Consider the following 23,801-nt stretch of genomic DNA (forward strand, 5'->3'; position numbering starts at 1 on the left):
GCGCCTTCAATTCTTCGGCTCTTCTGCTCTTCGGCGCCGACGTGGTCTCCGTGCAGCTGTCAATGTTTCACTGGGGCAGGGAAATCCGAGATAGGCATGATCCGTAATGTTGTTACTTTACAGTGTCCATGCCCTGGACCCTGAATTTCCCCCGCATTTTCTCTCAGGGACCAGAGGCAACGCCAAGCACCTAGCTTCTCAGATGTCTCTCACCAGCCACGCAAAATAGACTAAGTGACCCCTTCACCGCCGCCTACAACAAAAGCCTCGGAGAATTCAGAAAAGTACTGCAAAACAACATCCCGTTAGCGATATCCAAACGCATGAAACAGCGACCCTGCCAACTTAGTGTATATCGGGGATTAGTAGCCTAGGTATACCTAGACTTATTCAAGTCTTGTCTCTCTCCCTCGCCTGTTTCCCTATACATCGCTCGTACATACATTCTCTTCTGTCTCCTCCCTTCAGGATTTTCATAGTAGTTAGGCAAGCAGGCGCCTTCGCCTTGGTTATTGATCCTCACGATGATGGAAGCGTTTCCCTCGCCTTGATTGATGAAGCCCCTCAAGCTCTGTCCGCGGTTTGTGGTAAACACTTTGTCTCCTAGACAGCGCATCTTCCACTATTCCCACTACAATTCTTTTCAAAAAAGAGGTTGAAGGAGTTTCTCCTCCATAGGTGGTAGAACCTTCCTCTCGGGGGTTCACTCCTAGATATCTCCAGGACCGCATATATTTACTAGCCGTTTTTAGGTTATCTTATGGTCTTTTTCCTTTTTCTTCTTCGGAACAGTTTTTCCCCATGATCTCTTTGGCTCGCAGCTGCATCTGACACCTGCACTGGGAAAAGCTTCGACCAACCACCTCTTTTACCAGGCTACCAAAAGCTGGGTTTGGAGTTATTTTGGAATGCTGTTAAGGCAGAAGAACGGAAGGTCTTCGTCCTAGGAAGAAGACAAAATTGTTATTACGGGGCTCTGGTCGCTGCATAAACTGAAGCGAACAGACATTTATACTAATGAGACGAAAGTTCTGTGAAGGCAGTCCAGCCTGACAAAACTAAACTGCAGTGTGTAGTATACGGTTCAGGTCGATAATTTAAGAGAGGGCCCAGATGCTGAAAGCATTTAAGGGTAGTGCTTCACTTTCGGCCGCCTAGAGTAATCTAGAAGCTAAACCCGTTAGGTTTCGAGAGAGGGGTTTTTCCAGTACTTCACTCACTTCAAACCACTCTAAGTTGCATCTACTTAGGTTATAGGTATTCTCGATAGTATTGACACCGGTATCAGCTGTGGTTAATCTCAAAAATGAGTTCAATAGGCTTAACCAGCAGACCCGCCGGCCCGTGGTCGAGGCCCAGTACTACTCTGCAGTGCCTTCTCTCTTTTTAACTTCCGCTGGGATCCTGTCGGGATCCTGTTTCAAACCTTCTTCTCCCTGAGACAGTGGCTGGCGGTAGGTCCCGCTATTTCCAGGATGTTCCAAGATCAATGGTTTCTCCACTGGCTGCGACCGTGAGGCCCAAATAGGGATGATAGCGTGCCGATCACGCCATGTTGCGACCATGCGTTGCTCCGATGATGCATGAAGAGGAGGGTTGCATATGCATATCCTGGTCTGTGAGCTACCTTTGACCGTCCCACGGCCGTAGCAGAGAACAGTGTTATCAAACGCTTATCACTCCATGTATCGGTCGCCAGTCGCTGATTGAGGGTGTCGTGCGGGCGAACGGCCCAGTTAAACGCGTCCTTGATGTAGATCATGTGCAAAAAGAAGCTCAAGGATGCAACAAAACGGCTCAAGACCAGCCTTCATGAGGAAGGTCAAAAACTAGCAGCGCCAATAGCTAGCAATGGAAACTTGGAGATGCGTCGTGGCGCTGGCACTAGCGGGAGAGCAGCCCTTTTTTTTCGACGGGCGCATTCTGATCATCTTCCAAATCTCCACTTTCGTCGAGCATCTCGGTCGCGAGTCTGTGATTGGTGCTCGGCGAGGTCTCTCCAAGAACGCCCCTTAACACTCGTCTTTCCTGCTCCGATGATCTCCAATTTTTCTTTTCCCTGTCTCTGCTTACTTTGAGCCTTTGGTCTTTCTGCGTGTATATGCAAACCACTGCAGATTATGGCGGGTGGCAAGGAGGTTCTGGCCCATGAGGTCGGCCTGGATGCGAATTCCCAGGATGATCGAGATATGGAGCGTTTGGGGAAAGCCCAGCAGTTTAAGGTCGGTCGCGTATGGTTGATTGCGGGGGGATGGCGCTTTGGGCTGACCCGCCACAGCGAAACTTCAAATTCTATTCGATTCTGGGATTCACAACGACGTTGATGGCCTCGTGGGAGTCTATTCTTCTGTAAGCTGAAGTGATTGTCTTGGTCGCGGTCGCATCCTCGCAATTGTCGTATTGACCGGAAATGTTACGATCGCAGCACGAGTACCTATGGCCTGATTGATGGTGGGCGAGCCGGCATGGTCTATGTCTATCTCGCGTCGTTTGTGGGATTTTTCGCATCTGTTATTTCTATGGCAGAGATATCTTCGATGTATGTCTCTGGCTATACTATTGTTCAATCGGGAGCTGGACTGGATCTAATGACTTCATACTTAGCGCCCCAACCTCCGGAGGTCAATATCACTGGGTCAGCGAATTCGCGGCTCCGCGCTGGCAACGGTTCTTGAGCTATCTGACTGGTAGGAAGACTGCTTCTCAATTTTTTTTTTCTTTTCGCACATGGTTTCTGATACCGTCAAGGGTGGCTGTCCGTTCTGGGGTGGCAAGCGGCCTTCGCCAGCATTTGCTTCCTCTGTGGAACCCTGATCCAGGGTCTTCTCGTGTTCAACTACTCTGGCCCTGAGGGATATATCTATGGCTATGAGCGCTGGCATGGAACCCTGTTGACAATGGCGATCGCTGCTGTCGGCACATTGGTCAACACCTACGGCGCGAAGTTTTTGCCTCCACTGGAGGGCATCATCCTGGGCCTTCACATCTTTGGATTCGTTGCCGTCCTGGTGCCAATGTGGGTGATGTCGCCCGGCCAGGCCCCGTCATCTGAAGTGTGGACTGTGTTCGGCAACGAGGGTGGCTGGGCAAGCATGGGTCTGGCGTGTCTAGTGGGCCAGCTTACTCCCATCTTTTCTTGGACAGGGCCCGATGCTGCAACTCATATGGGTAAGTGAGGATGCACTTGTTTGAGGTACACGCAATGCTGACTTCCAGTAGCAGAGGAGGTTCAAAATGCGGCTCTTGTTGTTCCATGGTGCATGGTGTCTACTGCCCTGATCAATGGTGGCCTAGGATTCGTCATGCTTGTCACTCTTTTGTACAACATGGGCGAGATTGCCGATGTTCTTAACCCACCGAGCAGCTTTTCATTCATCCCAGCCGTCCATCATGCGACAGGGTCCGTAGCTGCTACAAATGGCGTGGCCGCAATAATTCTCGTCATGGAAGTTTGCAGTGCGATTGGTATCCTTGCGACTGCCTCCCGACAGACCTTTGCTTTTGCCCGTGATAACGCCCTCCCATTCTCTCGTTCTCTAGCCCACGTCAACCGTCGTACTCAGATCCCAGTTACCTCAGTTCTTGTTTCCACTATTATCACCCTGCTGCTGAGCTTGATTAACATCGGCTCTACTGCTGCCTTTAACGCGATCGCATCTGTCATGATCGCTGCACTATTTACCACGTATATCTTATCGATTGGTGCATTCATTCGAGCTCGATTCCAGCCCGGTGGAATCCCTCCTTCTCGTTTCTCTCTTGGAGCGCTCGGATTGCCTATCAATGTTTTCTCTGTGGCGTATCTCTGTTTCGCTATCATCTTCACTTTCTTCCCGACCGCCGCGAACCCCACGCCGGTAGATATGAACTGGTCGATTCTCGTTTTTGGAGTCGTGGTGATTTTCGCTATCGTCCAGTACCTTGGCCATGGTCGCCTTGTCTATCAAGCTCCAGTGACGCAGGTTCGCAAGACGGAATAAAATTCAATCCAGTCACCATGAAGACCCTGGGGTTTCTGGGGCTTCGTGGGCATTTGAATTCCGAGGAGAGCATATCAAACACTTTGTCTTACGGGCAGGTCCCTCATTTTCTTCACCAACACATATGTCATTTAATTGGTTCTTTCGATATACCCCTTCACCACTACGCACTGAAATTGAAAAGGTGCATATTTGTAAGAAAATGAATTCAACAAATTAGATTTGTCGTGTAACCATCGCGCAATCCTTTCTCTAGTTAAGATAATTCGTTGCCAAGCTCAGAATGTCATCTAAGCCCTCCGCATAATCAACGCCCGACGGCATCATCAAATCAACACCGGGCATAATCCCCGAGATATCATTTGATAGATCAGGCCAACGACTATGCCCTGTAGTTCTTGAAAGAGATGGCCCTCCAAGGGCTGGTCGACAGTGCTCGGTAATACTCGCTCGATCTTGCCGGTAAAAAGTCTGAATAATGGCTGCAATGTCCAAGCCGTTTTCTCGAGGGGCGGTGTCACGTAGAAGAGGTGATTCTGCTGGTTCACCCACAAATCTCCTTTCTCGAGGTTGGTTCTGTTCAGCTTCGAGCATTGCCCGGAGAAGAGATACGCCTCGTCGAGCGATCATATCGGTATCACAATGTGATAGAATTTCAATTCCGTCTTCGATAAGCTGCCGATGCTCGGAGGCTTGACGGTCTGGGTGAGGTTGATGGAACATGTCTAGACATAGTATGATCTTCAAATAATCAGTTGATTAGTTCGGTTACGAAGAGGTGAATTCGGACCACTTACGCTTGCCGTGACACTAAATGCTTGATGTATCCATATCATAGGTCCCCCGTTACGTGTAGCTTCTTTTTGCTCTTTGATTATTGTCCTTGATGCAGCCACGCAGGTCTTCCGAGTGAACTCAAACATTGGATTGACGAAGCTCAGGCTTAGAAACTTCCTATGAATCATGATCACCTTATGAGCAGAGCTGATAGCTAGACTTCGCCGAGCCCATTTTACGTAGCATGGCCACGATGGGTCTAAGGGAACGTTTTGTAAGTAGTATGGTAAATGTTGAGTCGCCAGGGTTCGTAATCGACGATCATATTTGAGCACCTCTTCGTACCGGGTGTAGAGAGTATTGCACGAGGTTATATCATCTTGAAGGTCTGGCATTAATGCAGCAATTTTGTATTTCAGGCGTGAGTGGCTCGTTACGGTAGGGTGGTTCTCTGAAAGATCGTTTATCTCATCGTCGCAGTTTAGCGGCCTCTCTGTGGTGAAACATGATCGATGGATCAAATAGCTTTCGGTGTATGGAATGGAAAACCAGTCCTGGAGGCAAAGCTGACACCAAACGCGGCGACCAATCTCTCTTTTCACCGAATCAATTGACTGTGAATTATCATCGTTTCCGAGTTGGTGCAGCCCAAGCCCCTGGGCGATTCGCACAGCTGATGCCAATAGCACGGAGAAACCATTGGAATGGCCGAGCATGTGCGCTGAGATGGTGAGACTGGCGATGGCTTCGAGTGAGTAGATTGAATGGTTTGCCATATAGTCAGCTTGATGTAAACATGTTATTGAGGCTTTCAGCCACCGCTTGGATAAAGTATCTCGCTCTCGCTCACGGAAACCCCATGCCTGGGCAGTCGACCTTGGTGCACACGCCATCGATCCCGTGAGCACTGCGAACAAGAAGGAGATCCACTGCAAATTAACTCCAGGATTTTCTACTTTCCCATTTGCCTTTTCGTAGAATTCGTCTAGCTCCTGTAGGAAGGTAGCTGCATGAAAAGCTCCATGGTACCAGAGCAGACACTCGCAGTGGTATTTGGAAAGTTGGTAAACCTTTTGTCTCGTGGGAAGCAGTGCTTGACAAAGAGCAGCGACCGGAGGTCCTGGCATGCGCATGTCGTCCCATTCATCGTCAGCGGGTACATCCCCTGGAGAATGATCCAAGTTGTTTCGCTTAACAATCTCATCCTGGTAGGTCGGATCTTTGCGACGACCCCAAGCCAAAAATTCTAGTATTGTTGCAGCATCTTCTATCTCTTTCGGATTCGTATCTGACTCAACGTGTACCGAGTAATGTGTGGGAACAGTCAAACGGTCGACGGATATTGTCTCGGCCGGCGAGAAAGTGGCATCGTGTATTTCAGCATCGAGCGCGGATGTTCGCGGCCGAAGTAGCGAGTTCCTAGCTTCGCTGAGTGAGGCTTCCAGCTGGGCAACTCTGTTTTGAAGGATTTCGATGGTCCTGGAAGCATCCACGCTCGGCCGTGCTAGGATTTCGCGCTCACTTCGTCCCTCGGATTGAGAAATGCTCGGGTTCGGAGAGTCCCGCTCGCGCGGCCGAGTACATCGAGACCCTTTTCTGGTGCAATTACGACATGGAAGAATCTTGTCGCACTTGACTTTGCGACGCGTACATTCGACACATGCTAGACGTGCTCGGTGAATACCGCTGCTCATTTTGCCTTTGAATTGGGTATGGATGAAGTAGAAGAGCAGAGGCTATGATATGATTGTCTTATCTGCTGCCTCGGAGGTTGGCGGTTTTACGCGATTACGCAGCAAACTGGGGAGGTTCTTATCTGTAAACTACTCTATTTGATCCCTATCCTCCATTACAGATACGTCGAAGGGGGGACACGGGGTCTTTGGATATTAGAACATTATTTGACGAATCAAACTACAGAAAATGGAAATTTGATAATTATTCCCGGTCGCTCAAGCCTGCAAGGCCCAAATGTTATTGTTAACGACTTCGGCCGAAGCCTTCTCGAGCAACAACTCGCCCCTCTACGAAGTAAATAGAAATAATCTCATGTTCTAATCCTGACAGGTAATTTTAAATAGTTAGACATGTAGAGCCATGTGTAGGAATTATCCCAAGGTCAATCATGTTTGGAGGGCATCGAGGGTGACCTGCAAGAATGAAGAGCTCGGCCGAGGGGGTCGGCCGAGGCTGGAGATAAGAAATACAGGGATCGGCGCGTTGAGCAAAAGTCACAGCCAACGACTGTCTATATATGACTGAACCGGTCGCATCCTTGTGTTTGTGCTAGAAAGATCAAAAGGTACCGACGGACTTCGACTCACCTAATCTCGATCATCACGAAAACAAGCACGATGTCTCAAACTCAATACGTCGAGCGCCATATTCCCCAAATCTCCCTCGCCGATTTCGAGAACCGAATCGACGCCATTACGGCAGAGCTGACTGACGCGGCCCAAAATGTGGGATTCTTCACATTGATCGACCATGGGATCTCCAAGGAAGACATCGACTCTATTTTCTCAACTTCAAAGAGCTTCTTCGACCTACCTGACGACGCCAAAGCGACCGTACCGTGGAATTCCAACAATGTCGGATGGGAGAAGAACTCACAAATCCGACCATCAACCGGCAAGCCAGACAGCAAAGAGTCCTATCAACTTCAATTCGGAGACAACATGAAGGGATTATGGGTCGCTGACGAGCATCTCCCGGGGTTCGAAACCACCGCTCTGGCATTTATGCATCGCGTGCAACAAATATCGGAATCTCTTATGCGGTGTTTTGCTCGGGGCCTGGGATTCCCGGATGACTTCTTCATCAAGTGTCACGATGTGTCGCGGTCGGACTCTCAAACCACCATGCGGTTACTTCATTACTTTGCGTTGCCGGAGGAAGCCTATGGGAAAGAGTATCATCGCGCAGGGGCACATGCTGATTGGGACTTTCTGACTCTACTGTTTCAGAAAGAAGGGCAGAGTGGGCTGGAGATTTGTCCCGGTCGGGAATCCGTTACCGAGTTCGGCATTGGAGACAAATGGACCAAGGTGGAGGCGAAGACTGGGGAAATCGTGTGTAACATTGGGGACTTGCTCATGTCGTGGTCGGATGATCGGTTCAAGTCGACGTTCCACCGGGTTAAGGCCCCGTGTGAGTCTGGGGATTATTTTGGGGACCGATACAGCATTGCATACTTCAATCAGCCCTGCAAGGACGCGTTGATCCAAGGGCCGTTGAAAAAGTATCCAATGGTGACCGGGGCCCAGTTTACCGAGAGTGCGATGAAGAGGAATTTTGCTGCGTTGCAGGAGAAGTTGAAAATGGTCGCGGCGGCATAGATTGGATGGGGGATTTGAATCGCGTGGGGGACATCTGGGCAGTAATTGTTATGGACTTGCTTCGGGTCGAAGCTAGTGTAGTAACTTAGCTGCCTTAGGATCTTATGAGATCTTGAAGACTGTTTTGGTTATCATCTTTGTGGACCTGAAATGCTCGCCAAGTGAGAAATAGAGATGGATGAATGAATATAATACTCTTATAAGTTTCCAAAATCCCACCAAGTGGAAAATCCGTCGACATTGCCCATCGTGGACTCTGACTCGGGATAGCCAAGGTTATCCATATCAATGAACTGTAAAGGCTCGGTCCAAAGCCAAGGCGTGTTGGCCATTAGACTATCGGCGGGCGCAACGAGCCTTTCGGCCATAGTTGTGCTTGCTGGCGATGCAGGTGCCGTAGCGACGCGTGGTGGTAAATTAGGTGGCATATGGGCGGCGGATCCTCCATCAGCGGTATTGACAGTAATGTCGGGGGACATTGCAACGATGATTTCAAGAGTGGATGATGGGTTTTCAACTTCTTCTGGAAATACGGCAGGACTGAGGGAAGGGTGTAGCAAGCCAGCGGTGGATGTCTCTTGTGAAGTTGGGGTGCAGTTTATTTGCAGAAGCTCCCACATCAGAGGAATACTGAGGTGTATTTTTGACGGTTCCCAGTCAATGTCCACCTTCTCGGAGCCAGACGCAATGCGAGTCATTTTGTCCAGCGTTTGGTTCTAGGGTTGTTAGTATTGAGATTACCGGTCCATTCTCGTGTGGTTGCAACATACCAGTTTTTCACAGGCGGGGGAGAAGGACACGAAGCTTTTCAAAAATCTTCTGCATTTTGCAAAGTCCGTTTTTGATTTGAACTTCAATCTTGGATCGGAGGCACAGCAGTAGTAAAGATGGACCGTCGCGGCAATTGCGGCAGCGTGTCCGAAAAATGGGTCGATCAGTCGCATCTTCTTTTCAGATACCATGTCGATAAGTCGAACAATCCAGGTAGCGTGAAGTAGGACCAACTCAGATGATCTCCTCCAGAACGTGTTGGGGATCGTCAAGTTGTGGTTGTATTGAGATGCCACAATGTAGAGGAATGGATGATTGAGGACCGTCAAGATGGAATGATAGGTGAACTGCAGCTTCAACCAAGGGGCCCAGTATTCCCGATGAGCTCTGAGCTCCTCGGCCCTGCGCTCATAAAACTTGACCGAGTCATATCGGTGACACGGTGAAAGTTTATTCTCCAGCTCCGTAAGGTCGGATAGTACCATGGCGTACAGAGAGTCATGCCTCCATGGCTCTTTCAAGCGGCTCTGAGCGCAGTCAAAAATGTATGATCGCACTCTGCTCCAGACCCACCCAAAATGCAAGGCCAAATTCCAGATTCCAAGGTCGGATGAGCTGGTGCACCCAATGTCATCGTTCGGTAATGGTGGTGGACTCGTGTCAAGGTTCTTTAAGAGCTCCCGGTCATCACCCGTTGAAACGTAAAAGGAACGCAAGACTTCTGACGGTACACTGAGAATGTCATTGATTTGGCCATATGCTTGTTCCAGGCATTGCAAACTCCAGAAGAGTCTTTTCTTCCGTTCAGCGGAGGGGCATTCAATGCCATAAGTAGAGTGGAGGTCTAGCATCGCAGAGCGACAAAGCTGGAGAGCTAGATTAAGATGGAACCTTCCCAGATGACCATTTCCATCTAGAAAATGATTAGTTCTTCAACTTTGTTCTAGTAGAAGATTGCCACATACCGAGGAAAGACGAGAACGAGAGCAAACATAGGCTTTCTATCGTTTCAAGCTCTACAGTGCCATTGGCAATCCGGAGCATGACGAGTGTCCGAGCGCTATCGCCATAATGCTGTAACTCATCGCGCTCTTGTGAAAAACGTGAGGTTAGAGTTAGAATACTACACACAAGCTCTTCTGAGATGTAACTCGTGTCTTTCACTTCTTCACGATCAAAGCACCATATTGGCTGTCTGTGGCAGTATTGAAAGTAAAGATCCACTGCCTGGGAGATTCTGGAAGACGGGTTGATCTTCGAGTCTTCGAACCCCATTCCCAAAAGGAATGGATCATTGAGAGAGGGACCAAAGTCGGCCGATGATGGACAAGAAGCTGCCGAGTACGTTGTATCAGCAGCTTCATTGTTGTTTCCACTATGATTCGGTTCCTGAGGAAGTGACCTGACAAAAGTGTCAGAGCTTTCGAATTAGGCAATCATTTCTGAATGAAGGGATGTGTACCTGCCACCGTTCAAGATAAGATTGACCTTTTCCTCCAAATAAGCGAGTCTATCAGCCTATTAGAATGGTCAGTACTATGCTCATTAGATTCCTCGGAATCGTGGTCATACAGAAGGGCCACTGCGAGAGCCTCTTGGCACGGCTGTGTACAGACATTGCTGGTTCAAGCGAACACAGCTTGAACAGGCTGGCTTCTCAGCAGGACAACGAGTCTTCTTCCTCCTATGGGACGTCAGAGTCATGATGTTGAGCATCCATGTATTAATGATGTTCACTTACCTGCAATTCAGACAGGCCTCATGCGATCGTAATCTTCCCCGAGTGCCTTCACGTGGCATTATATGACGAGCGCGACTCTGGAACCCCAGGAATTGACCGGATAGAACGAAAATAATTGACTATATTGATCGGAAGCGATAGACTGAGAATAGGTCTGGTCCAACAAAAAAAGGCCAAATTTCCATCACATGCGATAGCAGAGGAGGTCGTGAAGAACGATGGGGAGGCGAGAGGGGTTTTGGAATGACGGGGACATGATAACACAAATGGGGAAGAGCGGGGAAACATGGCCCTGTCAGCACCGGGCAATAAAGAGAGAAACAAAGCCTGCATATGGTGGAAAGTGACCCGCAGAGAACCAGCGACTAGTGATCTGGACTACGGAGGGGCCTGTACATTTTACTCCAAACTCAACCTAGTTTGTTGCGCTGGGCGCTAGAACCACGTCGGCAGGATCATGATGGTCGGAAATAGTCCGTGAGTCGGCACTAGGTTTGTGATGTAACTTAAAAACCTTACTAAAAAAGGCAAAAGTATCCTGCGCCCGTCACAGAACCCCTCCAGAAGGCATCCCTGTCGCAGATCGATGCGGAAAGACTGTTTATCGCTCCAATGAATACTTTCTTAGTACACGGGTAATGGGTGAGTACTCGAAGAGAATTGGCCACTTCATCATTCGATGAAGATAAGGTTATTCGATACAAGCACGTTCGTTGGGTCTGTGATTCCTTATCTTAGGCCAGAAGCAAACACTATTCGAGATACCTCCATGGGCCCACGGATACGACATGAGAACTAAGGGGGCGGGGCTCAATAGTCGATAGCCGATAAGAAAGTGTATAATTTGGGCGAAATTTGCATTTGAACCGTTTGAGATGCATATCGTGGCGGATTAATTTTGGGGTCGATGCGGGCATCTGCTTAATTCGAATCCCCTAGAAAAAAACCTACTCGCCCTTGAGAAGATAGGTTAAAAAAATGCTCTGATCAAAATTTGATACTCTAGCTCAATAAGTTTCATAATTATAGGCGTAATAAACAATCATTATCTATGCAAAGACTGAACAAATGTTCTGGGGGCTAAAATGCGAGCAAAACGTGAACGAAGTCAGAAAACGAAAACGAATTAATAGGCTAACGCCGGGTTGCCAGACTGGCATGCCACACCGCCGCCGCAGCCACCAACCCGAGTTGAGCAGTCTCCATTGGCCTGGCTCTTACTCTGCAGCTTGGAGCAGAAATCAATATCGTCCTGGCTAGTCTTAGCCTCGGATGGTAGTGTTTGTCGTGAAGGCCAGATCTCATGACCAGCCTCCTCCTCCCGCTTATGGAACTCGGTCACAAGATCCCTAACCATGTTCTGGAAGTAAAGCGGACCCTTTTCGAGGCGAGGGTGCAACTCGCCACTGACAAATACCCCGCTGTTGAGGTTCTTCTGGGCGTTTTCGCAGAGGGCCTTGTCTTCGGACATGATGCGCTTGAAGATGGAATTGATCTTCTCGAAATCCTCGTCGCTGGATTCTTTCTTGCGATAAACTTCGTATCTCATGGAGCAGCTGGTAGCTGAGGTTGGTACAAATCGCTGCATGAAGAATAAGTTTGGCGAAACTGTCATCGAGGCATTAGGGAAATAGTAGGTGCTGGCAATCTTCAGACCATCCGCAATCTGCTCCGGAGTGGTATTTGGGTCATGGATAATGCTGGCTTTCTGAGTGTCGACGGAGTAGGAGCTCAAATCGGCCACCGAGGGAGCGTCGGGGTGAGCCGTCGAGCAGTGGTAGCATTCGTTATAGTTGTCGGCCAGGATCTTCCAGTTGTAGTCGCCGTTCAATTCCCAAGAATGATCGAATGTGTAATCCTCGAAATTAAAATCCTTGAATCGTGATTGCAGGTCGATTCCCTTAAAGTCATCTTCCCATGAGATTTCCGGCTCCTCAGAGCCATCCAAATTCACCCAAATGAACCCATTGGCATCCGTGTGAACGTGAATCGGGAGGAGACCGTTCTTGCTCTTATCAAACCCCTCAAGATCCTGATAACCCGGCGCCTTGGCGAGCTTTCCGGTTAGCCCGTACGACCAGCCGTGATATTTACAAGAGAAGATTCTTGAGGTGCCTCCATCTTCGGTGACAACTGGGAATGCACGATGGCGACAGACGTTATGGAATGCGTTGACGGCACCTTCTTTATCGCGAACTAGAATGAAGCTGAAGCCAGCGATATCGTATCGTAACCAATCACCCGTCTTGGAGAAGCGCAAGGTATGACTGGTCAGGAGCCACTTGCGGGAGAAGATAGCTCGTCGCTCAAGCTCAAACATTTCAGGAGAGGTATACCAAGAGGCAGGAAGCGCCCTCAAAGGGGAATTCTCCGTCTGGGAAGGCCCGTTGCCTGCGGCATCATCGAGGCCCAGATCGCCTGTCGAGATTGGTGGCATATCGATTGATCGGGAGTATACACTGCGCCGGTGGGTTATTGTAGGAGGTGGCTTTGATGGTCTTGTTGATTGATATTCTACTCAGGGTTTCAAAAAGCTTCATATATAGTTCTCTCTCTGTTTGTCTACTGCTGTCTTTACTATTGCTCTCATGATGGTGTACCGAGTAATCGTGGGTCGCAACGGCATATCAGGGCAGTTTCCGATCACAGGATCGGGACGGAGACTGAATTGGGACGGGCGCTAGCGGCTTGGGTTCTAAAATCAGTGTCCTAGGGGCTGGAATTGGGGACCATGGCCCACGGTGAACGGCCCTCGCGACCGGCTCTCCTAAACGCCACACCGGTCTGGTCGGATCCTAATACCCGCACCTGTTCTGCCCTTGAAAGAAGATGCATGATAAGCAACTTGGCCAACTGCGCGCATCGAGAAATGTGTTGAAATTTCTCTCCAGAGGCCCATATGGTTTAAATAACTGCAACATTGCTACAATAGTGATATTTAACGGTGTGCCTTGAGGATTGTAGTGGCCTTTAAAATTGACTGGGTGGCAAACGGCGAACACAAATAAGCGTGCCTCACAATCTCACTAATCAGCACATTTCTATATCATACCAATATACGCAGTATGTGCATACATTAAGTTCGTGAGGTTAAACAAAGAGCGAGGTCCCGTACTATAGGAAGAAACCAAACTCGTCCACATCAGGACGGGTCGGAAGGGTCCAATTGGTAACCGAGTCAAAGACTACTTACAGCCCTACAGCCTTTGTCAACTAAGGTACATAGTTATTATTCTTTCTGTATTATCTATTATTGAACAGCTTTCCAAAGTCTAGGCCAAAGAGTCTCCAATTTGACTCCAAGTGGCGGACGACTCGTGACTCTCCCCGCAATAACCTTCCCAAATGCTTGTCATGCGCGCCCGGGCCGATCACATGAGCACTTCTAATTAAAACTTCATTCTTTGTTTGGCAGGCTGTACGACTGTACTTTTTCCTGCCTCGACTACTCCAATATTCGTTCCAATGTGGCGCTTCTCCAGCTTTCGTGCTAATAAGCACGGCCGATCGACGTGGCCTATCGGCACTCATTCCTCCAATCAATGCCGGCTTGATCTGCAATGACTTTTTTTGCACCGTCTAAAGAACAATGATAATCGGAGCTCAGATTATGAGTTCGAATATAGACAATTTGTACCCATGGAAAATACTCCAATAAAAGATCCATTGGCCTATATCGTTTTACAACCCTTGCTACACCGAAGGCCTTGTATGTATCTACAATTATCTACAATAAACAAACACAACACGGTTTCGTAGGCGTAGTGAATCCAAAATCCGTAGAATATATACTTGCAGGTGGGGCTGCGATGTGTGAGCTAGGCATCTCCCCCGATATACTGCAGCCGGTACTTGGTAATACATGGATCGTTCGGACCGTAAAACCGAGCTCCGCGATGCATTGAATGGTGGCTGCCGATGTGTTTGCGATACGGAGTTCAAATTTAGAAGCGGAGGGGAACATGGAATGAATGGTGAAACATGGAGGAAGGCATTCCTGGATCGGGAATCCCCTTCCATTTACTTGACAAGGGAGCAGGTATTAGCAGCATTCCTCCTGGCGAGTCATCCTTTCCAGGCTTATCAATCGTCCAGTTGATTTACAGCACTTACGCAACGACCAAGTTCTTTCAAAAATCTCTTAAATAATCAACACGTGTCCGTCGTATCGCGGCGGCGGTTATAATCCTCCAAGTGGTCTATTCTTATCTCTGCAGGCGCACTGTTCACGACGATAATATTACCCCGCACGCGGTAGGTTCTGTTTGGTGGAGACAAAGAGACCCGATAACCGTGGAAATTCGGTGCCTATTGGCCTTCTGGGCCCATGGAGGTTGGCCTCGAGGCGGAGTATTCCGCAGGAAGCCGTCTGGTTCGTCGGAGTGTCTCCGATTTCGCTACTTGCTTTTTTTTCTGCCGACCGAGCTCCAACTTGCGTCATCTCAATTTGTCGTGACTCCAAGAACAGCAGTGCAGCTTTATTGAACGAGTGAACAATGAAATGAGCACTTCGAATGATAATTACACAATCCACAAGGTTTCCCTCAAACGTACCCGCCAAGCATGTGGTCCATGTCGGTAAGTGCATTGCTTTCCTCAAGGGAACGCGTAATGGACGTGACGACAAAGCTCGAAGCTAATATCTCATCTACTCTTATAGTCGCAAAAAAGCTCGCTGCCCGGGTGAGAAGCCCACATGTTCACTATGTGGTAGGCTGGGCCAAAGGTGCACATATGGATCGCAGGAAGCGCCCAGTCGCACCCGAGGCCGTACGGGATCCGCGAATGATGAGAATTCCAATCTAGATGGATCAGTCGAGGTATGCTGTAATCTGGGAGTAACTGAATACACAAACATAGCTGAATTTCTGGCGTTATGATATCTAGGGTGCTGATCCAGACGTTCCTTCTGCGTGGCGTGTCCAGCGTATAGAACACAAGCTGGACGAAATTTCCTCGTTACTTCGGTAAGAACGTGACCACTTGCCTTGGTTTTGACCAATAAAGACTGATTCATCTTGTACTATCTGATACAGAGAACGCCTTCCACCAACCGATACCTTGATTGAAGCTCTGAATGGTGATATACCCACAGCTCTAGAGCATATCCGAAAGCAGCCTAACGAAGGACTTGACCTGGGTGAACTGGTAACGGTGGACGACGAGTCGACAAGGTATGTGATAGGATAATTGAATCTGGAGCACACGCAACTCACACATTCAGCTGTCCACTTTCCACTGCGTTCATCCAAGCCGAAGTCGAGGTCTATCTCAACAAGTTTCACGATCAGCCCTATTGCGTGTTCGTCGAGCAATGGCTTCGAGCAAATGCGAGATCTTTGCCATTGGAGATCACCTTCGCGTTGGTCGGCCTTACCCGACGTCTCACAGTTAACTCTCCTGGAATGCCCAATCTGGATACACCAACGGGGAAATATTGTACGGAGAGAGCTTGGAAAATACTATCAACGCAGTACCAGCAGGGCAAGACGGGCCTGTCTTTCCTACAGGCTACGTTTCTTGTCGCCCAGCTAGACTTTGCAGATGGGAATGCGCACCGTGGTTGTGCTTCGGTTGCTGTTGGTCTCCGAACAATCCAGTCCTTTGGGTTCAACCAGGGCAAGACACTCTCCTCATTCACCAAGACCGAGGCTGAAGCCAGAAGGCGGATAACATGGGCATTTTTCATGCTTGATCGCACTTACAACGCTTCGCGAAACTATTCGCTGTGCCTCTCTGATAATCATTTTACGTTGTTCTTCCCTTCTGCCTCGGAAGATTCCCCTGCGCTGGGAACACTGCATGAGAAATCAATGAAACAGGGGCAAAAGGTCGACCAAGGCATTATCGCTTGCCTCCTCAGGCTATACTCACTCTGGGGCAAAGCAACAGAATGGGTATTCGAACCTCTTCCCACGAGTACTCTGCCCCCCTGGCGGACCGGCTCGGCTCTTGCGATCCTCGAATCAGAGTGGATGATATTCGAGACCCAATTTGCAGATGTCCATCGCTATATGAACGTTGATTTCAAACGGCGAGCGCGTCAAGATCCTCAATCTCGGCCATACCTGTCAACCTGGCTCTGTGTTCAATTCTTGTTCCATTCGATCCAGTGTCTTCTTCACCATCCCTTCGTGACCATGATCAAACTACGTCACCTGAGTGAGAATTTGTCTGCGACCTTCTTACAGAAGTCATTTGAAACGTCTTTACTTCACTCTCGCTGGATTGCCAGATTTATCAAGGAAATGGCAGAGGTTGACCTGCATCTGTGTGACCCTTTCTTTGGATATCTCGCTGCGATCGCGGCTACTATCCAGCTTGAGCATACTGGGAACAAGAACCCGCAAATCGCACTTTTGCTCAACAATGAATACCGGGTCCTTGTCAACTTCATCACGGAACTCTCCTCCCACTGGGAGAATATGGGCGTATTGGTAAGTGCTACAGCAAACGCTATTATGAACGCAAAGCTAACCTTAGCATAGGCACATCGGATAAACGAACTAGCTGCTCGCCATAGCAATTATGGCTCTCTGTTCTACAATCAAGACGGCTTTTCAGGAGCCTTGTCCAGCATGCCCACACCAGCAAACCTGCCAAGAATGTCAACCGAAGACGAGGCCTTGATGTGGGACATTCTAGATTTCGCTTCCTCGTCTAGTCCCCTGGAAGCGACCGAGGCTATTTCGCCAGCACCGATGACGAAGAAAAGGAAAATGACAAAACAGCCGACGGCAAGATCGACGCGACAAAGGAATCTCGGTGAACAAGGGGACCTGGAGAATACAACCACCCCGGGCGTACCCTCTCATGAGGATCATGGCATTGACGGATTGGGCGGGCCAATCGTGAATGATGAATCGATAGCTGACTGGCAATTTCCCGATCGAGGTGGAAGTCACGGTCCTGGGTCATTGGTACCAGATATTCCCGATTGGATGATATTTGGAGACTTCATGTCTGAACATCTTTGAGTATAATGGCTTAATGATAACGTGGTTCACGTGGCACATCGCCGCACTATGAGTTTACGCTGGTTGTGACTACAAAGATGACTCGAAAACTTCTTGGCCGTATTGGTCAGCCCCAATTCCGGTTTCTATTCTATAGAACATCCAATATCATGACTGGTTGGCATGCGGGCATGCTAGTATTGTCGTTAGATCTTGCTCTGTCTGACAGAAGCTACTAAAGCCGAGTCGAAAGTGTGTCGCTCGTTAGAAGTCAACTCGCGGCGCTCGGGGCCACCACGACTTCCATCTCCACCAAAAACGTCTCCCTGGAAACGCTCGCGGAATTGCGTGGGAAACTTCCACTTATCGAGAAGATTCTGTGAGAGTTTACGCTCGAAGCTCCCCACGATGTACTTTCCGATCACGGGGAGGAATTTGAATGCGCTAAAGACCGCGTTAGCATCACCAAGCCTTTGTAATTCTGGATATTTTCTCAACTTACTGCCCACTTCCACCTGTGGCGATGAAAAGATTCTTGTGCTCGGGATGGTAATCCAGGATGAAGTCACCGGTAGGTGTATCGTTGTACCAGCAGATTCCAGTTCTCTCGAAGCCGCGCGATGCAAGATGGGGGAAGAGATCTTGCAGACCGGCTTCCATCCTCTTCAGCCCCTCTGACGGGACAAAGTTGGCTCGCGCAGCAACGGAATTTGTGGGAGGCGACGACACATTCGCTTTCTCATTATTTCGGGTGTATCCAAAGCCATGAACGGCTACCTTCAAATAGCCAGTGCCATCATGTGGCGGGAAACAGAAGAATCCAGTCGAGAAATTGAAATAAATAGGCATCTTCTTAAGTTGGACAGCTTCTTCAGCAGTCAGTCGAAGATAACCGACAATCTGACCGGCTGCGAGCATCGAGTTCCACGCCGGCACCAAACTGGGAGTCCATGCACCTGTGGCCACGATGAATTTATCGCCTTCCACCGTGTTGCCATCAGCGGTGCAAACATACTTGATGCTGCCATCGGCATTCTTCTCGAAATCGGTGACATGGCCGTTGGGACCGGTCATGAATGACACTCCAGCATGGATACAGCGGGCAGCGAGACGAGCGATAGCCTTGCCAGCATCAGCCCAGCCTGCGTTGGTATTGTAGAATCCATCAAAACCGGGCGTGGCCAAGCGTCCCGTGAGTTCAGGAAATCTCTTCTTCGCTGCCTCCACGCTCGTCACAGCATGCCATGGTTGCCCCATCTCAGTGAGGACGCGCTTAGTCTTTGTGCTATATTCTTGCGCTCGTGATTGAACGGGCTGGTCGGCAGTACCCTCCTGGCATACCCAGAGACAGGGTGTGGAGTAAAATGCATCATTGAACTCTGGGGTCTTCCACAAGTCGTATGCCTCTTTGGCGATTTCTGCGTAGATGGCATCACCATAGTCGAATCGAATGATGCGAGAGATATCGTTGCTTGAACCATCCGGGACAGGTGGCATGGAGCGATCGAGGACTGTGACTGAAGTATAACCCTCTTCTTTAAATCGCAGGGCTGCCCCGAGGCCGAAGACGCCGGCTCCAACAATGACAATTCTTTGACTTTTGTCCATTTTGAATTCGATAAGTTGAATTTCAGGACGAAAAAAGTAATCTACTATCAACTTTAAGTACTCTCAAAGATAACATCTGCCGATCTGGCAGTGGGATAATCATCATTCACGGACCGTCTTCCGCCCGTTGACGATGGAAAGGGTACTTTCACACGGTCCGCTTCACGGCCCGTCTTTACGTTGGACCACCAACAAGTAAAACAACAATACCTGCGGCTCTATACCCTCAAATTCAATCATTTGAACCGAAGTGAGTCTCATTTCAGACCTTAGCAATTCTAGAGCGTTATTGAAGATTATAATAGAAACAGTGAATTTGGTGGACACTGTCACTATTCCCTCGGGATCCGTATCCTCGATCAAATCCTCGAACAAAGTAACAGCAATAGGTATACAACGGTCAGAAAGTGGTGATAAGGGTTAGGCAAGCCGCCCATTTAATTAATTATGCAATATCTCCGATAATTATTACTAGAATCCATACAATCCTTCAATAAATCTCCGCTAAGTGGGAAGGGCCGGCCGCCCATCTCGACCATCCAGCAACTCCACCTTCTTACCACCGTCATGCGGAAGAATAAAATTCAAAACCACCCCAACAACGGCCGAAATGATAAAAGGAGTTTCAACCATGAGATTGATACCTTGCTCAAAGCCCTGTAATCGTACATTTGACCCCTCATAAGCCAGAATCTTGGCGAACCAGTTTGGAGAGACAATGTCCATGAAGCCAATTCCCAGGGCGGCGGTTAGGATGAAGCGGTTCCGGCGAGTGAACTCGACTAAACTGAGGACCTTGACACCAGCGACGACGATGGTGCTGTATAAGAAGACTTGCATTCCTCCCAGGACAGATGGGGGCATTGAGCCGAAGACTGCGCCGAATTTGCCGAAGATGCCCATTAGTACTAGGAAGGCTGCCGCACACCAGCCTGCTCTTCGGCTCTGTATGAGGATGTTAGATTAGCCGAAGGTCATGTTTTTGTTTATATGGAAGTAGTTGGAAACATACCGCACACCCTGTCAAAGAGATAACACCGTTATTTCCTGCCTGGCTAACCATGGGTAAACCCGTGCCCAAGGCGCTGACCAGACTGCCCACACCGTCGCACAGGATACCACCCTGGATTCGACTGTTGAATTCGATCCCATCAATGTCTACCCCGGAGATCTCAGCAGTGGCAAGGATGTCAGGCATGCAGCTGACTGCCTCGCAAATGAACATAATCAAAAGGGGCAACGCCAAGGCTCCGTCTACCGACAATTTGAAAGTCTCAACCCAGAGGAAGGTAGCAACGGGGGCTGCATCGATATTTTCTCGCGACCAGTATCCAGTGGCACCGGAGATTGCGCAACCCATGGCCAAGCCAAGGACAACTGAGGCGGAGCGCATTAGTGGTGAGCCGAAGAGTTCGACAAAAATAATGGTGATGAAAACGCTGAAGCCAAGGCCTATCAATTTCGGATCACCCCTGTGTACGTTGTCAGTATTCATATCAATAAGACTCGCATAGACTCAAAATCTTACCAAGGCAATGGCCTAGGAGCTGCGGTGTTTGGGCAAAGTGCATAGTACCCACTACCGCCATCACAGTTGGAGCTACCACCCCAGTTCTCCATGCCACTTGAAATAAGGTACACACCAACGAGGAGCAGGAGGGTACCAGTGACAACCTTCGGGAAGATACGGTTCAGAGTCTTAGGCGGGACAAAAGAGAGCAAGATCTGAATCCAGACGGTGCAAAGAATAGTTCCTAGCATTGCGCCCCATGCATCAGGGCACGGTAGCTTGGTTCCATCAGATGCTGTCGGACACGTCCCATTCGCATAGCGCATATCCGAATAGCTGAATGCGATAGCCAAGACATCGAAAGTGGGAGCAACCACTGATAGAAGACCAGTTCCGATGTAGAAGGGTGTGTTAGCGAAGTGGACCCGCGTTACTTGGAGAGCAGTTGCAATGCCCGTGGTGATGAAGGCTGCAGACACGAGGTACTGGCTTTTTTCTGCGTCGAGGTAGAAAGCACCGCTTGCAATTGCCAAAGGAGGCGACACGATTGATCCAATCATGGTCAAGGCATGCTGCAGGCCGAGAATGATGGTAAGAAGAATTGGGACTTCATCGTTCAACCCGTAGAACGGAGCTTGATAATCCTTGTACTTTTTGTTCAATGGCCAGATGTTCGGCGTGACAAGATATGCGTAGTCCTTGATTTGATAATAAAGTTAGTTTCGAGGACTCGCATCGACATGCAGCTCTCGTCCGACGTACGTAGTTGCCGATCCATCCATCCTTAGTAGTAAAGTAACGGCGAAGGTATTGCCATCGGGTCTCGGCGAGGGGCGAGATCTCGACGATGCGTGAGTCTCTATCTCCCGTCTCGAATGTCTCAAAAGAAGAAGTGACCGGCATATCGGACTGTTCTTTCTCCGGTAGCCTCCGTGTGGAATCCATGTTGATCAACGAGACTCAAGAAAATCCTAGTTTCTTTTGCTGCCGGCTTGCAGACATTGCATGTAATCTCTCTCCTCGACGGGACGTCGAAGGCGTCCGATATATACCACATCATCGAGTATTGTAAGGCAATCGGAAGATGATAGTCATATCTCTTGCATCATATCTCCTTCCCCGGGCTGTATCGCGGAGGATCACGCTAAGTTATCGGGGGGCCCGTGGGGAATGATAAGCAAGCGAGATGGCTTGGCCTCGGCCGAGGTCTTGAGGAAACCCGAGATGCGCCTGTTATCCGCAATGTGGAAATCCTTCAAAAAGATAATTAGTCCTAGGAATTACCACGTTAGTTTCTGCTGTAAATAATTAAAACTGCGCGCTGTTTGCTAGGCCCATTATGTCTACGACAACAGCTATTACCAGTTGCAAACTCTTTGAGCGCGCAACCATCATCACGGTCAATGAACGACGCGAGGTGATCCGTGAGGGCTACATCCGAATCGATAATGGTCGAATTACCGCGGTCGGAAAATGCCCATATCTGGGAGAACTGCCCTCAGATGCAGAGAGAATCGATTGTGATGGAAAGATCATCATTCCGGGATTGATCAACACCCATGCTCATCTGGTTCAATCTCTTCTTCGAGGACTGGCAGAGGATCTTCCATTGCATAACTGGCTATGCGATGCGATTTGGCCGCTGGAAGCATCGTTCCAAGGAGATGACGGAGTCCGGGCTGCACGCCTGACTATGGCGGAGATGCTAAAGACTGGGACGACATGTTTCCTTGACCCAATGCTAACATACCGAGCCGGCTTCGATGCAATTTGTGAAGTAGCTGGCGAAATGGGAATCAGAGGGTGCCTCGTTAGTCTGCCAGTCCAATGTGACCCATAGGAGAATAGTGTGCTAATCTGGATTCTCCTGTGATAGGGAAAATTGGTCAAGTTCACCGAAACAAATCGACAACTATCGATCACCGATCCGAGAGACCAAGATCTCCTTGCAATGTCAATCCCAGAACTTCTGAAAGCACACGAGACACATCATGATAGCCACGAGGGTCGAGTCCACGTATGGGCTGCTGCTGGTACACCGCGCGGTACCTCAATCTCCCATTACCTCGAACTGGGCGAAACTTGTGCCAGGCATGGAATTTCCGCAACAATGCACTGCGCGGAAGCCCCACGAGACCGAGAGATATACCGGGATACGTATCAATCAAGCGCGATGGAGTTTATTCGAGACGCGAAGCTTTGTGGACAAAAGACACCAGCGGGTCAAGGTTCTGATCGGCTTTCTCATCGACTGGTGTTAGCACACATGGTCAATCTGGACGATGAGATCGATATCCCGTTACTCGCCAGCACTCAGACCTCGGTCGCGCATAACCCGAGTTCCAATCTCAAACTTGCATCCGGCGTGGCTCCAGTGCATGCCATGCTTTCAGCACCATCACCGGTGAACGTATCCCTCGGCACTGACGGTGCACCTTGTTCCAACCATTACGACATGTTCCAAGAAATGCATTTGGCCGCAATCCTCCACAAAGGCGTCCAACATGATGCGACTCTCATTCCTGCCGAGACTGCCTTGGAGATGGCCACCATCAATGGTGCGAAGGCTTTAGGCCTTGAGAAAGAGATTGGAAGTCTCGAAGAAGGGAAAAAGGCCGACTTTGTGGTGGTGGATCCGTATGGAGCTGGTGGGCTTGGGGCCGTGCCGTGGAGCAGCCGATCCTCGAGAAGCGCGGTTAGTCCCGTCACCACGGTGGTTCATGGGTGTACTGGTCGCGATGTGGATATGACAGTGGTGAATGGAGTGATATTAGTCAGAGAAGGCAGGCTGGTACGAGGAGGACGGACAGAAGAAATGAACATTATTCATATGGCGCAGGAGGCTGTCGAGGGTCTCCTCCAGCGATGCAACGAGGGCCGTGAGCAGGGGCAAGAGATCGGGGGGAAACTCATGGCGCCATGGAATTATATCTGAAAGAAAATATCGAGTGATCTTGTAAGCAATACCACCTAAATAGGACAAATGATCTGTCACTTTGCTTCGATTTTCACTGAGTGACCAGTAAATAGGGAGTTGTTGGAAGACGATGGGTGAGCCCCACCAGAACAATACGAAGAACAATATCAAGCCCAATTCCGTTGTTTGGCAAATGCTTCCCA

At 49.3% G+C, this 23,801-nt stretch overlaps 9 protein-coding genes across 9 annotated transcripts; 4 read left to right on the forward strand and 5 right to left on the reverse strand.

The window, feature by feature from the left end:
• Positions 1 to 2,120: 2,120 nt before the first annotated feature.
• On the forward strand, positions 2,121 to 3,980 carry N7496_008950 (uncharacterized protein; the record flags this gene model as incomplete). The annotated part of the gene is made up of 6 exons (XM_056701869.1): positions 2,121 to 2,231; positions 2,279 to 2,349; positions 2,426 to 2,539; positions 2,605 to 2,687; positions 2,749 to 3,168; positions 3,220 to 3,980. The coding sequence occupies 6 exons, from the start codon at positions 2,121 to 2,123 to the stop codon at positions 3,978 to 3,980; spliced, it is 1,560 nt and encodes a 519-aa protein (XP_056553932.1).
• Positions 3,981 to 4,232: 252 nt separating this feature from the next.
• Positions 4,233 to 6,451, reverse strand: N7496_008951 (Zn(II)2Cys6 transcription factor; the record flags this gene model as incomplete). The annotated part of the gene is made up of 2 exons (XM_056701870.1): positions 4,233 to 4,721; positions 4,778 to 6,451. 2 exons carry the CDS (start codon positions 6,449 to 6,451, stop codon positions 4,233 to 4,235), a joined length of 2,163 nt encoding a protein of 720 aa, XP_056553933.1.
• A 660-nt stretch (positions 6,452 to 7,111) lies between these two features.
• N7496_008952 (uncharacterized protein) lies at positions 7,112 to 8,095 on the forward strand (the record flags this gene model as incomplete). The annotated part of the gene is made up of 1 exon (XM_056701871.1): positions 7,112 to 8,095. The coding sequence occupies one exon, from the start codon at positions 7,112 to 7,114 to the stop codon at positions 8,093 to 8,095; it is 984 nt and encodes a 327-aa protein (XP_056553934.1).
• A 197-nt stretch (positions 8,096 to 8,292) lies between these two features.
• N7496_008953 (putative C6 transcription factor) lies at positions 8,293 to 10,726 on the reverse strand (the record flags this gene model as incomplete). The annotated part of the gene is made up of 6 exons (XM_056701872.1): positions 8,293 to 8,811; positions 8,866 to 9,779; positions 9,832 to 10,268; positions 10,329 to 10,384; positions 10,439 to 10,550; positions 10,608 to 10,726. Coding segments are annotated over 6 exons (2,157 nt in total), but the record flags the coding sequence as incomplete, so codon positions are not given.
• A 1,007-nt stretch (positions 10,727 to 11,733) lies between these two features.
• On the reverse strand, positions 11,734 to 13,044 carry N7496_008954 (aromatic ring-hydroxylating oxygenase subunit alpha; the record flags this gene model as incomplete). The annotated part of the gene is made up of 1 exon (XM_056701873.1): positions 11,734 to 13,044. One exon carries the CDS (start codon positions 13,042 to 13,044, stop codon positions 11,734 to 11,736), a length of 1,311 nt encoding a protein of 436 aa, XP_056553936.1.
• A 2,064-nt stretch (positions 13,045 to 15,108) lies between these two features.
• N7496_008955 (uncharacterized protein) lies at positions 15,109 to 17,584 on the forward strand (the record flags this gene model as incomplete). Its single annotated transcript, XM_056701874.1, is given in 6 exon segments — positions 15,109 to 15,185; positions 15,268 to 15,427; positions 15,495 to 15,574; positions 15,644 to 15,781; positions 15,793 to 17,044; positions 17,096 to 17,584. 6 exon segments carry the CDS (start codon positions 15,109 to 15,111, stop codon positions 17,582 to 17,584), a joined length of 2,196 nt encoding a protein of 731 aa, XP_056553937.1.
• A 185-nt stretch (positions 17,585 to 17,769) lies between these two features.
• N7496_008956 (NAD(P)/FAD-dependent oxidoreductase) lies at positions 17,770 to 19,171 on the reverse strand (the record flags this gene model as incomplete). Its single annotated transcript, XM_056701875.1, has 2 exons — positions 17,770 to 18,007; positions 18,066 to 19,171. 2 exons carry the CDS (start codon positions 19,169 to 19,171, stop codon positions 17,770 to 17,772), a joined length of 1,344 nt encoding a protein of 447 aa, XP_056553938.1.
• Positions 19,172 to 19,675: 504 nt separating this feature from the next.
• On the reverse strand, positions 19,676 to 21,626 carry N7496_008957 (uncharacterized protein; the record flags this gene model as incomplete). Its single annotated transcript, XM_056701876.1, has 4 exons — positions 19,676 to 20,116; positions 20,184 to 20,643; positions 20,700 to 21,379; positions 21,444 to 21,626. The coding sequence occupies 4 exons, from the start codon at positions 21,624 to 21,626 to the stop codon at positions 19,676 to 19,678; spliced, it is 1,764 nt and encodes a 587-aa protein (XP_056553939.1).
• Positions 21,627 to 22,020: 394 nt separating this feature from the next.
• Positions 22,021 to 23,616, forward strand: N7496_008958 (amidohydrolase; the record flags this gene model as incomplete). The annotated part of the gene is made up of 2 exons (XM_056701877.1): positions 22,021 to 22,491; positions 22,558 to 23,616. The coding sequence occupies 2 exons, from the start codon at positions 22,021 to 22,023 to the stop codon at positions 23,614 to 23,616; spliced, it is 1,530 nt and encodes a 509-aa protein (XP_056553940.1).
• Positions 23,617 to 23,801: the final 185 nt, after the last annotated feature.

The sequence above is a fragment of the Penicillium cataractarum genome (genome assembly GCF_028827025.1).
Source record: "Penicillium cataractarum strain IBT 29864 chromosome Unknown utg000007l, whole genome shotgun sequence".
NCBI classification, from domain to species: domain Eukaryota; kingdom Fungi; phylum Ascomycota; class Eurotiomycetes; order Eurotiales; family Aspergillaceae; genus Penicillium; species Penicillium cataractarum.